The 14,335-nt window shown below is 38.6% G+C and overlaps 1 protein-coding gene across 3 annotated transcripts; it reads left to right on the top strand.

The window, feature by feature from the left end:
- The first annotated feature begins 1,108 nt into the window (after window positions 1–1,108).
- On the top strand, window positions 1,109–14,335 carry LOC145463590 (intraflagellar transport protein 22 homolog). 3 transcript variants are annotated; one of them, XM_081447358.1, is made up of 9 exons: window positions 1,109–1,288; window positions 2,252–2,314; window positions 2,771–3,037; window positions 10,409–10,482; window positions 10,656–10,738; window positions 10,904–10,996; window positions 12,137–12,235; window positions 13,363–13,463; window positions 13,789–14,335. In XM_081447358.1, exons 1-9 carry the CDS (start codon window positions 1,255–1,257, stop codon window positions 13,938–13,940), a joined length of 966 nt encoding a protein of 321 aa, XP_081303484.1. In that variant the 5' UTR covers window positions 1,109–1,254; the 3' UTR covers window positions 13,941–14,335. The 3 variants fall into 3 exon arrangements, with proteins under 3 accessions (XP_081303484.1, XP_081303483.1, XP_081303486.1); XM_081447357.1 differs by lacking the exon at window positions 1,109–1,288 and having other exon boundaries at window positions 1,673–2,314; XM_081447360.1 differs by lacking the exons at window positions 1,109–1,288; window positions 2,252–2,314 and having other exon boundaries at window positions 2,946–4,388.

Here is a 14,335-nt window from a genome sequence, read left to right as displayed (position 1 = left end):
CAGTTTCGGTAAAATGACCATTGGTTTGACCAAGTGAAGATCAGCTACCCCACAGCGTTGGAGAGTTTCCTTCGCTTTGAAACGAAACATAAACAAATCCTCCAGGAAAACTTCCATGCAACGCGCCAGGTACATCCGCAGAAGAAATGGTTACCATGTCTAAGATAAAATTAGGAGGATTACCTTGGCTGTACGGCCTATATTGGGGATTCACTCTCTGGCCTCTCCTTCTCTTGGTTTCACTGATGTTAAGCTTCGCAGTGGTAACGAACGTTTATTTTCTGTTTAATGTGAGTCCCTGGCTGTTTAGCTACCTTAAATTTCCTTCAATTTGGAAATGATTTTTTTACAGCAGAAAAATTACTTAAATTTTCCTGGTATAACTAATCGCTACCCTTCATGAAGGATGACCGAGAGCGTCTGGGTAGGAGTTCATGTTCTCCTAATCGCCGCGCGACCTTGGTAACGAGTATCAATACCAGCTGTGTCTGCACCTGCGGCAAGTCAAATGTGCCTTATTCAATCGTAAGAAAGAAAATTTTAGCCTACAATTTAGCTATTGTTAGAGATTTCTCAGATTTGGAATAAATAACCACAAAGCTATTTGCGGTGATGTTAATTTATGTGAAAAAATCTAATTCATTCTTCTGTAGGTGAATATAATTTTCAGATGTTGTATCTCGACCTTTGCTTTTCCTTCGTCGAGGCGCACGTTTTTATTTAATTACCCAGCAATTTACTCATCAGCTATCCTCTTCTCTTACTTGAACTAATGTGCTTGAATTCTTGGAATAGAACCTTGGCATCGCATCTCAGTCGACCAGCCTCGTAACAGAGAACCCAGTAAGATTGTTCGTCAGCCTCTACATGGTTTTCTGAGCTAACTTCACTTTAAGTAGACACGCTGTCTGTGTACATTAACGAGTCAATGCCGAAGTCACTTTAATCAAACCTTTGTGTATTCTCAATATCTCGGACAAATCTACATCGAAATGACTAGCCCGTTACAGCACACAACGTTATTAATTCTGATAAAATCTTTTCATGGTTTGTTGTTGTTCCGTCACAAGCTTTTCAAACAAATGTATTCCTGTGACACTTCTACCTTATTATGGATGCAAATTACAGCCTTCTCCTAAAATATAATTAAAGTTACCATTCAACTTTAGCGACTAATCGGCTTTATTTTTACCTGGGCTTTGTTATTTACGTACGCAACACACCGGTTACAAGTCTATTTTTTACGAGCGTTAAATGGATCCAAAGCTTTCGGGGAATGTTCCAAACGGTATGTGCTTTGTTATTTTTGGTAAATGGAAATCTTGTGGCCTTATTTGCTGGCCTAGCATGTAGAAAGGCTGAATATTTTTACAATATTTTTACTGATCAATGTTGTAGCCAGGTGCCAAGAACAAGCAAAATGGACAAAAAATAAATCATCCTGTGAACGATTTTGATATTTAAAATTTATGTCATCGGTCACAAGAATTTCAAACAGTTAAAACCCTATGAACATTGTTACGAATATTAAAGAGTATTGCGAGTTTCTTAGCGATAAATAAAGAAGCTTTTAAGGAAAGGCAACAAGAGCTGTTTCATAAACGCAAGTATCAGCATCGCCACCTAAAATAGAAATGAGATATTCTTTAAAAGACAAGGGATTAACAAGAAGAGGCAATGATTCGTCAAATTTATTGCAAGATTTTTCCTTGGCATATTGTTATAACACGTACTTTCACTTTTGCATAGTTCCTGTGTGGCTGTCTCTCAGACCAGTCAAGGTCAATTTTTCTAGGTGACTTTGCGAGATAGAGAACATAACCGCAAACACAGTTGGCAGCGGCAAAATATCGAGGCCTAGGAACTGGGCGACATTTTGTTTCCGAGTGACAAAAAATAGTTCCTCAATTTAGTTGTAGAGACAATTTATTACCATACTGAACAACTGCTTCCCCGTTTGCTTCTGAAGGAGACAATTGTAGGAAACAGTGACTTTGTAAGAATATTTCCTCGTTTACTAGAGCCTTAAGTTTGGAATTGAAACGCTTTTTATGCAGTCAAATTAACCAGAATTTATAAGCACAGTCTTGCTAGCTTTGCTGGCAAAAGTATGTAAAATCACTTTGACTATAACTTATTATTTGATCCCGACGATTTTCTCGAACTACCTTTCACACAAAATAGCTCAGTTCAACTTCCATGAACGGTGAGGGATATTTACATCCCTATGATCTCATACACTTTCTCCCAGGTCGTCCGTTTCACACAGAAGATGTCCCTCGACGCCGAAGGAGCAGCGCCGCGAATACTGGGGGTGAGAGGATAATCACGCATGCAAAACCTCCCTGATATAGAAACCCTGGGGGTATAAGAAAAACCCCAAGAGTATATGGGAAAGTTCGTTGATATATATGAGAAATATAAGGGATGCGAGAGAATGACTGGAACGTTTTTAGTCATAGTGGGTATAAATAATCTCTGGAGAGAAATCTTAAGGATATCAAGAAAACCCAAGGATATAAAGAACACTCATTAATAATTTATCAAGTTTAAGCTACCATGACGATGTTTAGATATGTGATCTTAATTAGCATAAATTTAATTAGCATAGATCTTTTGCACATCCTACGTATGCCAGCAGCATTTTCGTTTGCGGTCCCTTGCTGCATTTTTATGAAGGGGTGCCCCTTCCAAAATTCAAGGAAAAGGCCTTGAGAACGAGGTTGCTCCTGTCCCGACAAGCTATTTCAATTTTTACTGCCTCTCCTAGGATCCGTAAATCGACGTCAATCAACCACACGAATTGACGAAGAACAACGACGTTCATCCGTAAGCAGCCAAGTTCACGAAGAACAAAGACGTGCATCGGTAAGCAGCCGAATTCACGAAGAGCAGCGACGTCCATCCGAAAGCAGCCGAATTCACGAAGAGCAGCGACGTCAATCCTTAACCAGCCGAATTTATGAAGATCAGCGCCGTCAGTCCGAAAGCAGCCGAATCATCGAGGAAGAAATGCGCTTGAGGCAAAGATCAGAAGGTACTGTGTAGCATGCGCTGGCGCCGTACGGAAGTCCGCTGCCTGTGCGTATGTGGGGCGCGGGAGACTAATCATTAATATGATCGATTCAAGATAGAATGAAGGATAAGAGAGGTCTTATTACCAAGATAATCCTTTTAAAGTTATTTTTAGATCACTCCCAGTTTCGGATTTCCCAGGAGGGTCTAGAAATAGCCAATCTTAGGACGCCATGCTTTGCTCGCGAGGAGAACCCAAGCCGTTTTAGATGCATTTTCATCCAACACAACGTGCATGATGATTACATTACCCGCGGAGGAACTGGGTACCTGAGGTCTTAAAATAACTTGAAAGGCATTACATTGGGAATAAGGCCAACGTACGTTTCATCTTCCTTTGGGTTGATTCCGAATCGAGACGTCTAGGTTTTTGAGTGAGACGCGCAGCTTCAGTTGCTAGACGGAGGCGCGTGCTTGACTGCCAAATGCCGAAAAGCAGCTGCACCCTATCTAGGGGGAAGGGCAAATGGAAGAATTAAGGGGTGGACCTTTTGACTTTTTAGGGGGTGACGAGTCAGTAAGCCAAACAAAAAGCATGTTATACGGAGGAAAAAATATACACACACACACAAACACGTCCAGATGGAAAATTTTCTAGTGCAAAAAATACCTTCTAACCGCTTCATGCCATTTGAATGCTATGGAGACCCGTGTTAGTTAAAACAATGGCATAAAGCTCTTCCATCGTTTGAGTCGTATAATGTTAAGCACTGCTTTCCTTGACCAAATTTAATTGGAATGAGTAATTTTATTAAAGGTAAGTCAGTCTGTCCCCGCAGGACTTAAGTAAATTATAAATATGACATTTACGTAGTGTGCAAACATAGTTTTCCTTTCTTTCTGCATAAATTCGCTTGAATGACCGATGGCTCTTGAATAAAAAAAAACAAATATAGTTTTGAGACGCGAATGTTAGGTCTGCTATTGGCTTTCGGTGATATGGTTTTTAAACAAATACTAAATATTGGTAAACAGAACTGATAAAATGCCACAAAAAACTGTTGTGGCCGAGGGGTTGACGAATGCCATTATATTGTACCGATCATGTTTGATGAAATTAAGTTGACTAACTTAAAACGCAAATGTCAAAAGCCGGTCGTGGTAGAACTTGCATATTTAGTACACCTGATATTCATTCACAAATAACGCTAATTTTGAACGGACTAGTTCGGGTTTCGTTATGTCGGCAAAACCGCCAGCTAGCAGCCTAAAACCAAAACATTCAGCTCGGTCAGCGAGCAGAGCAGAAACGCAAAGCCCAGTTGGAAGATCAAAACGAAGCAACAAACACAATCGAGAGTCAAATAATGCTGGTAAGTTAGATTCTGCGTTGGAATAATTGTAAAATGGTCGCGTTTTGCGATCGGATTTTTACTCGATCGACGGGTGTTTAGTATTGTATTGTAGCTAGCGGCTGAACTGAGATGGAAGAATTTTCCAAAAAATATAGAATTTAATTGATCTTATGATCCGAAAAGAAGCTAAAAAGATTTCATTAGCCCGCGAAGATTAAACTAAAATCTAAAAACATGGCCAATTATATTTCCCGCCCTATATTTCTTAAAATCGTTCGAAAATCGATCGATCTAGCGAAGGGGGCTAAAACTACTAGCAATTGTGTGATTCGAATCGATCGTCTTTTCTACAGACCGTCGAATGAAAACAACATATAGCAAAAAGAATATGACATTAAAAGCAGTCAGTCCGTCAGGGAAATTTGAATTGATACCCTAATCTATGACTGTTACCTTGACGAAATTTAAAAGCAATTTTTTTTTTTAATTTGGCAAAGCGGCGCAGCTGGCCTGAGTTATTATTTCCAAGAAAATTTCACATGTAACCATTTAATTTGGGTTTTGTGGCTCCTTTATATACTTCACGTAATCAGAAGAAAAACATATCATCGCGTTTAACAGTTATTAAGGTAGAGTTTTTTTTTGCAAAGAAAAACACCGACGAAAAACGCATCGAATGAAAAGTGGTTTAATCCTAAATAGAATTATGTCACCCTTAAGTAAATTAAGAATTCACTCTTAAACAAATTCACCGCTAATGTGTTTCGTAAACATTTTCAGTTTTGGAACAGCCCTGTTATAGAATGCGCAATCGTTGCTGGTTTAATTGTTCGATTCGTAAACATATTTGGTTTTTTTTTATGAAGAGAAAATAACAGTCCGCAATATTGGACTGTTAGCGGCGCTTATTCATCGAGCCTCTTTTGTTAATATTATACCTTTTAATATAAGCATGAAAACAAAAATAGTAATAATAATAATGGCGGAACGGACATGAAATAATTGACTGACCAACATCACGCATATAACGCATATTAGCTTCTTCGTAGAACGATAAATGCACCTTTTGTTATCGAAAAATGTGACAACTTCCTCGGTTTAATGGCTAGGCTCGATTACCAGCTGCTGTTCGGAAAAAGAGTCCGCGCTCCTCCCCCAAAGGGGAGTAACATAGAGCGGACTTGAGAGAGCGGCAGGAAAGCCTAGCAAATGGCTAGCCGAATTCAAGAGGTCCGCTCTCTGTTTAGAGAGAAGGTGGACAAACTGTGACCGACTCGAGATACCTGGATCAGGGCGGCCACACATAGATGAGAAATAACATGGCTGACAAAAAGATGTTTCTCGACTGTATGAACGGAAAGCCATACTAATTCAGACAGAACCATGCTGTGAGAATGAAACTCGATCTAGATCTCGCCTACAAGACTAAACAGCTGTTTCTAAAAGATTTCAGCTCTTAAGACGTCCGCTAAAAACTCTCAGTAGCTGTAGCCTGAGAGGAAGGTGTTCAGCGGAGAGGGAGTGTGGATAAAAGGAGCGCAAAGCTGTGCAGAACATTTGCCCCTCGAGCAAGGGCTATTTCCTGACTTCTAGCTGCCATAACGTTCAGGTTACCAGTTCCGACACAAACGCATATTGTGGAAACGTCTATCGAGATTATTGGCTCAGAATAGTTCGTACTTATGTCATGACTACTGGAACTTCAGGCCTCCCATTCTAATCCCTTAGAGTCTTACGTTCGCTCAGTTGAGTCGTCGGCGACGTCGGCGAACGGAGAGCGATAGCGCGTGGTCTGGGAACCAGAATGTGCCCTTCCCAGTGAGCAGTCGGTAATGTTGTCTTTATGCCTGATTAAATCTCGCGAAAGGAAGGATAAACAGCAGGTTTTCGTTCTGCATTTTTCCATAAATTTTGCCCCTGTTACGCGGGACTCCGGCAAATTTTTCACTTCTGAGAGGTCAGTCTACACCCAGAAACAGGAAGAAATGAAAGAATAATTTGCCAGCTGCACATGTAGTGGATCCATCATTCACCATCCCATCCACTTGAGCGCTCACTCGCACTCTCTTTTACAAAGTGCAGAGAAAATTGACCAATTGATCTTTATTGATGTAATTTTGACAATGCCGCCAAGCAATTACTAGATTGACAGAATTGAGATTTTCCACAAACGTAGGCTTTCAGGGGTGTAGCGGCCATTTTTCAAGGAGTACGCACCGAACATGCTGAAGAGGAAGTTAATCGAGCGCCGAAAACGGTAGCCACTATCGGAGTTTGTGTGCACGCCGTCCGCCACCACGAAATCTTTATTTCTAAGGGTTCGTTTTCCAGGGAACGGTTTAGTTAATCAAAACATGGAAATCAGTTCAGCATTTTTTCTGATTGTTGAGATTGTTCTGATTGTTTTCTGATCAGTTGAGCATTTTGTCATTTTTTTGTGGGTTTCCGGAAGTAAGTAAGAACATGCGACTATGGATTTCGCGGCCCGACTTGTGAGCAAGTCTTTCCTGTGGCTTGGGAAATAAATGTTCAGACTAGAGATGTTTGTATTAACTGTCAAAGATAGCACATTGTAGTGGAAAAAACACGTCATAAAAACGCCCAGTTCAGTTTCTACAAGTGAATATATCAAAGATCATATATTTGAACTGTGGAGAAAGATATGAAGACATTTTTATCATTGCTGTCATCACTGCGATGATCAATCATGTCTTCACTGTTCAGTGTTTGTCGTCAGTCACATGGAAATCCATGTAAACTCCTGAGGGGCGGAATAATCCTCAAAGTTTTTGGTAAAGCCGAACCTTGAAACCCTTAACTTATTTCAGACCAAAATCTGAGATTGTCCATACACTATTTCAGACCTGAGCGAAATATCGACACCTTATTTCAGACCTCTAAAATTTCTACACGGCTCTAATATATAATCGCAGCTAACCAGAAATGGCTTCCATTTGCGCAAACATTTGAGTCTGAGAAAGGCTACAAATTTGCTGGTGCTGGTGCGGAAAATATTAGTTCCTTGTAAAAAAAAAATGCCTAATGCCAAAGCAGAGTGAAAAACATAGCCTATTTCAGACCAAAATTATCAAAATCGATACCATTTTTCAGACCAAACCAGCTCAAAAACCACACCCTTTGGGACCACGCATACCTATATAGCCCATACAAGGGAGTAGCCCTTCTCCCCGAGAGTAAACTCGACAGACAGACTTCCTAACAATTAATGCGTGGGAAAACATTTGTGTAAAGTGCAGAGTTTAAAATCCAAATTAGAATTGACATTTACGACTATATTGATCCTCTCTACTGTAATCAACGGCAGGGAAAACTTTCATTTTTATTCCAAAGTTTTCATTAATTTATTTTCTTTCTTTTTTATCTTACGAGCTCGTTTTTCATCTTAATGACAGATTGCACCGCCCCTGCCGGACTGGTATTGTCCCAAGCCGGGTTGCTATTGAGATTTGACAATCGTAAATAAACTACCAGAAACAGTCATATATTTTTTAGACGCGGGCAAATAATCAGTCTTACAAAGTGACTGCAGCAGATGTTCCTTCGCGGTATTTTGTCAATATATTTAGTTCACGGTACTGATAAATTTTAAAAGACTTCAGGCTTCTAAAAGCGAAGTCATTGAGCTCAGTTCATAAGTATACACTTCCACTAAACTGCAAAGTTAAAGGTCGCGAAAGATGTCTTATGCATCATCGTCGACAACCGGTAGGTTTGCGATTTATTTATATACTAAACTCAAACGCTTCCGTTTAATAGTTCAGTCATTCGAACTGCAGAGCGACTACATTTTTTTTACGTTGGGGAAATCTTTTCTACAATCCTCTTAACTCTACCCTAATTATATCGAATAGTACAATGTTGGATTTCTAGTAGAAAAAAAAAATCCTCATTTTCCTCATTTTCCTTCTTGATAACATTGGCACTGAGCCATGTATGTTTATAATAATAGTTCAATCTGTAAACTTGCCGCTAAATTATTGTAGCCTTGATGTTTACTGGTTGTCTTTTAGAGAACAGTTAACGTCGTTAACACCTCGAACATATCAGCAACACTTCGCGATTTTCGAAATATTTATATTTCGAGCATATGTTCTCTTCAAGACTACAAAATAAAAGGAAGGTTTTCTGATATATTATACAGATTATATACCTAAAATTAGGCTGATTCATTAGGAAACAGTTTTTACTTCAGCTTGTAAGTTCAGAATTACAGTCATGCAGTCTCTCTAAGAATCATTATTTCCTGCTGTTTGGAACAATAATCAGAATCCCTTTCTTCAATAATTGACTGAGCAACAGTCGTCTTCTTTGGAATTGCCAAGCAACATGAAATCCGATTTGGAGTCGGGGCTCTCGTAAGTGCTCGCGGTTTTCTCTGATTGGATAGTAAGAATCGGAAACTCTTCGTGGGCTTCTCGAGAGTTGGACGAAACCTGCCGACTACAACGGGACCAAGCTCATTAATAATGCACATAGTTTAATTCAAACCGTTTCAGTTCCCAGTTGTAGTTTCGGCTCCTGCATTTATTTAACTCCTGCTGGGTTTTTTTTTCTTTTTTGTTTGTTTTCTTTGAAGCATGTGGTAGGAAGTCGAGGACGTTTACTCATTCATTATTCAAACTTTTTTTTTCAATCTTGTCTGGACCCGGCAGTAACTTTTAATTAAAATTGTCGTTCGCCAACAACACACGAAAATCGGCTTTATCCTTCAATTGATCGCGACGGTTGAAATTTTCATTTCTGAAGCATCTTACATCGATAGCAAGGAAAGAATGTCAAGCAAATCGAATGCGGTGTCTGGACATCCGGTGAACCGACGGCGAAAGAAAACAGGTATTCCAAATGTTTGTCTCCTTCAGCGGTAGAATTATCTCTCTGCCGTATATCGTACCGAAATCTCCACGTAAAATCATGGCATAAATGAAACCTAGATTTGTTAAGCGTTTAAAGCCAGATACAAATTGTCACAATTAGTCTAAATCGTGGTCATTGTATAGAAATATACAGAAACGTCATCAATTATATTTCTAAGCTATCCATAAACTAAGTATTTTAAAACTGGAAAGGTTTTATTCTTTGTCATGGTAAACTTAATGTTAAACAGATGCTGTATTTACTTTACTTTTTTTTTTAATCCATCTGTTTAGTCTGTTTTGGACCGGAGCTGAATCAGCAATGTAAACACATCCTTTGTCAATTTCAGTTAAATTTTTCAGTTTATTTTCAGCTGGTAGGTAAGTTGCCGGTCAAAATTATAAGTCCGTTCTTCTGACTTGTTAAAGCTTTTTTATTGCATTAAAATGTTCAAAAATCTTGCAAGAGTCGGTTTGTTCACCTTTAATTTGTTTCTGTGAATTGTAACTGGAAAAAAAAGCAAGCCAGCTGTAAAAATAAGTTCAGCAATTTATTGACAAAATTCTGACCAATTCTCTGAATTGAAATTAAGTAAAATTGGGTGATCACTTCATATGCCTGTTAAAAATAACAATGATTCGCCGATAACGAACTCAAGCCCTTCATGAAAGATTTTTTTTTTTTACAGAAGGTTTTACGTAAAACAGCTGCATGTTTTAATTTAATACATGCTAATGAATACGTAACGCATGCTATTCTCAGCCTGGAGTAAGCGGTGACTTGTTTCCATGCCTCCCTCAAAAATAACGAATAATGACATAATTTAATTATTACTTGCAGACTTGAGCTGGAACGCACTTCCAAATCAACAGAGTTTTTGAAACACCTTCTCTAAATTAATTTTGTCTTGTAATATTGCATAAATTTATCCGCTTTGTTCTAATTTTTCTTTCATGTATTTCTACTTTCTAACATTAGGCAGTTCAAAGAAATTAGTAGTAATGCTATTCTGTAAATTTGAGGGTAAATAAAATTTATGACGATGATCTCAAAAACTCTTTTTATTAGCAAAATAACGAACGTAACATTTTCCAGGAGCAGACAACAAATTCCAGGCGTTCCTTGCTGGACTCTCCCCAATCTTCCCGCAATTTCTTTTCCAGATCGAAAAGGGAAGAGAGGAACAGTCTATCTCGGAATGTTCAAGGCAAAAATTCTAGTTTTGGGACCTTGTGAGGTAACTTGCTTTGTTTGTAATGCTATTTGATCTATTTTTCTTTGTCTCTGGGCATTTCAGAGCAGTCTTGTGGTTTTTCAACGTTGGAAAATGAGGTTGAAATGAACTTACGATAAGCGCCCATGTCGGATAGGAGTTTCATTTAGCGATAAAAAATTTCTCTATTTTTACAGAGTGGCAAAACCGTAATTTCGAATTTCCTTTCCGATGCCACTGAAACTTCAGGGGGAGAATATCATCCAACGCAAGGTGTCAGGTAAACTACGACGAATTTACAGATTTAATTTGCAATTTCTCAGTTTGTGCTTACTTACAGTGTACTTAGCTTTTATTTACACGTTTACATGGAAACCGTAAGCAGGATTTTGAATTTTCCAATCTATAACTTGATTTTAACCTAGAAATTTTTTTATTTTGATAGGATACTAGAGTTTGAATGCAACGGGATAGAAATATCTCCCGGTAAAACAGCAAATTGTGAAGTGGAGTTGTGGGATTGTAGTGGAAACCACAAGTAAGTTGACTAGTTAGTAAGCTTATTAAGCTTAATTAAATGAGACCTCTAACTGCTGTAAAATGACTGTGAGTCAACTTTCACTGCGGCAGCCTCTGCAGTTCATGACCTGTTTTATACTGTGAGATTTGTGAATTTTTTGCCATGATATATTTTAGAAATGGCCAGATTTTAATTAGATTTTAATCTGTACATAACTTAAAATTAGATAGATGAGAAAATATTTGGGGGTAGATTTTAAAATACTTATCAGTAGATTACTATCTGTATGTAGTTCAGATTAGGTAGATTTTGTACTTTTTACCATTTTTTGGTTACAATTAACCGTAATTTAGTGTGTCTCAATTAGCTCTGTTATGGAGAGGGGTGAATAGGTTTGTGGATTGATGGATTACGGACTTTTGTGATAAACTGAATGGATTCATCATTAGCGAATTTTACAAATACGGTAGATCATGGATCAGCTGTGAATTTTGGCCTGGACTCTGAACTCTACCTGTCTTTTAGTTTGGATTGTGGATCCTAAAGGAAGTTTGGATCATAGATCTTTTGTCCCACCCACCCAGGGAAAGAATGGCACTAAAAACAAACATCTTACATATTGTTGGAGTGAAAATACGCCACAGAAGTTTTTCAAACAATGCAGTTTTGGATTTGAACGAAAGTATTTGTGGATCAACGGATTGGGAGAAAAAACGGCATGGATCGGTAGATTTATATACCCCTATTCACCCCCCTCGTTAAGCTAAAATTATAAATAGACACATCATTACTGCACTATTAAACTGCAAATCTGGAAGGGCTGCAGCCAAGATGAGTCATGGTAAAATTTTAAAGTGTTCTCTGACTAAAAGCCTAATGTTGAAGACTGTAGTTAAGACAGTCAAAAGCTTGAGTTCTTTGTATACTTTTAGCCAGAAAACGCTTTTAAATTTTACCACTTAACTGGACAAAGTTGAGCAAAATTTGTGGCAGAGGCAAATGAATGAATAAATATTGTGAGATACTGACAAATCAGGCCTGGTGATATTTTGAAATCACAATGTGAAAGGGAATTTTGAATTATATTTTTTACTGGTAATTATATGACTGTGCTTTGATGATTTCTCATAATTTCTTTCTCTGTTGTACTTATGTCAGGTTTTCTACTTGTTGGGCAGCTTTCCAAAAGGATACCAATGGAGTTTTAATAGTCTACAATCCTGATCAAGCAAACCAAGACAAGGAACTAGAGACTTGGTAAGAAAAAAAAAAGCAAACAACTTGCGGCATGTAAAGAGAGTTGTGTCCAATAGCCGGGGGTAATGGATTTTTTAGTTGGGTGATTCTGTCCATTTCTTGCCTGATGGACAAGAAGAAATTTTCACTTCTTTTTCCATTGAGTTATCATTATGACTGTCTGTCCTTTTTGTAGTAAAGAGTCACATAGGGCGCCAAATCAAAATAATTATTATGGTGGTTTTGAAAAGTTTCACTTAGAAAAGTGTGCTCAGGTTTACATAACCTGATGTAAACAGAAAAGTGTAATATTTGCTGTGGTGAGGGTTTACACAATTCTTGTCAAGTTTTCCCACTCAAACCGTCAGCATTTGTGTCAGATTACTGTACATAAGCGTAAAGTAGTCACTGTCTATTTATTTTGTAAATTGTTGTAACAAAAAAAATACTGTCTTTATGTAGCTTAGTGTAAAACACCTCCAGTGACAGCCAAACATAGCAGTATTATTAACCTGTAATTTTGTAGACAAGGCTCTAGCATCAATTTGCATGATGTGCATTCAGGGACAGTCAAGGAAATTTAGAAATGGGGTCTGGAGAAGTTGTGAGGAGAGTCCGGTGTAGTGCCCTAGAAAAAAACATTCCCAGACAAAGAAGAAGGAGAGGAGGGTTGAGGAAGGGGGGGCTTCACCCCCAATTCAGCCAGTGCTATTACCGGTAATCAAGGTTGCTCAGCTGGCAAGAGACTGTCCAGAGCGAACGAGTTAAGAATAAGAACAGGTTGGTCCTGACCTGGGCTAAGTAAGTCAACATCATTTGTTTGTTCTCCTAGTGGAGAATTGGGCTGTAGGCTACTCTATCTTCTGCAGCCGATGCGGCCTCTGCTCAGGTTCTTGGTCCTTTCTCCTGCTAAGGAAGTCAAATAAGCTATTAATTAACCCCAGTCAGCTGTTATTTTATGCTCAAGTGTGACTTGGCTTCACCTTTCCTGCCATTCCCACAAGCTAAAACTTTGAGTGAGTTTTTTTTCCTGTTTGGGGATGCTATGGTTCAATGTCTTTGTTCTCATCTGGGCTTCATGTCTCTTGGTAAATGCAAATTATTAGTACCATACCATACCTTATTGTTTTTGTTTTTTTATCTCAAAGGTACACCCAATTTGTACACAGCCAAGGGCTCAAGGATTCACAGTGCATAGTGTTTGCCCATCACCGGCCATCAGCTGCTGATACGACAAGAACACAACTACGTAAGATGACTCGTTACGTGTAAATATTTGCTTCTTTTTACTGGGAAGGCACAGTGACTTATTTTCCAGTGCACTGGACTGTAGTTCAAGAGGTCTTGGGTTGAGTCTGGCCAACGTCCTTGTCCCATGTTCTTGGGCAAGGCAGTTAACTTGTACTCCTAAACAGCAAATTGCAGGTGTATCTGAGAAAATGTTTGGGGGGGCGGTGGTTGTTTCAGTTTAATGTACATTTGTAGCATTGATTGGAACCATGAATTTCCCTGTTAGTTGCAAGAAAATGTATTGTAACACATTTAAGAAAAAAATTCCATTCTCTTCCACACAGCCTCTGTGTTGTCCAGAGTAACCTGCGTGCAAACAAATCTGGACGAAGAACCTGAAGCAGTTAGAGACGAATTTCACAATTTTCTGGCAAAGGTCATCAGTAACTGGACCGACAAACGAGATCAGGAGGAACTAAGTATAATGAACACATGACCCAAATGGCTGTTGCTGATTACTGTTTAAAGGACCAAGAGATATTTATGACTTGTATTAAAAAGGGTTAGTTACACCGATTTAGTCAATTAAGGTGATTCTGTTACATACAAACTGGAATTAAAAGTGCTTGTTCATGCCACTTCAGGAGATTTTAAAGTGAAAAAAAAATCACTAACTTTCTCTCAAAAGATTGATGTATGTTATTTGGAGTGAGCAAAGGCTTGAAAGATCATCTGTCCCCCCCCCCCCCTCCCCCCTCGGGCTAACTAAGATTTTTGTGTATCACGTGACTATCTCGTCCGGTTTCTTGTAAAATAAGTGACAGACCTTGTAAATAACTTTTGTTTTGTATGCCAAGATTTTAATTATTAAACTGATGTGCAACAGTTTTA

The sequence above is a fragment of the Orbicella franksi genome, chromosome 12 (genome assembly GCF_964199315.1).
Source record: "Orbicella franksi chromosome 12, jaOrbFran1.1, whole genome shotgun sequence".
Classification (NCBI taxonomy): domain Eukaryota; kingdom Metazoa; phylum Cnidaria; class Anthozoa; order Scleractinia; family Merulinidae; genus Orbicella; species Orbicella franksi.
This window is presented reverse-complemented; position numbering and strand designations above follow the sequence as displayed.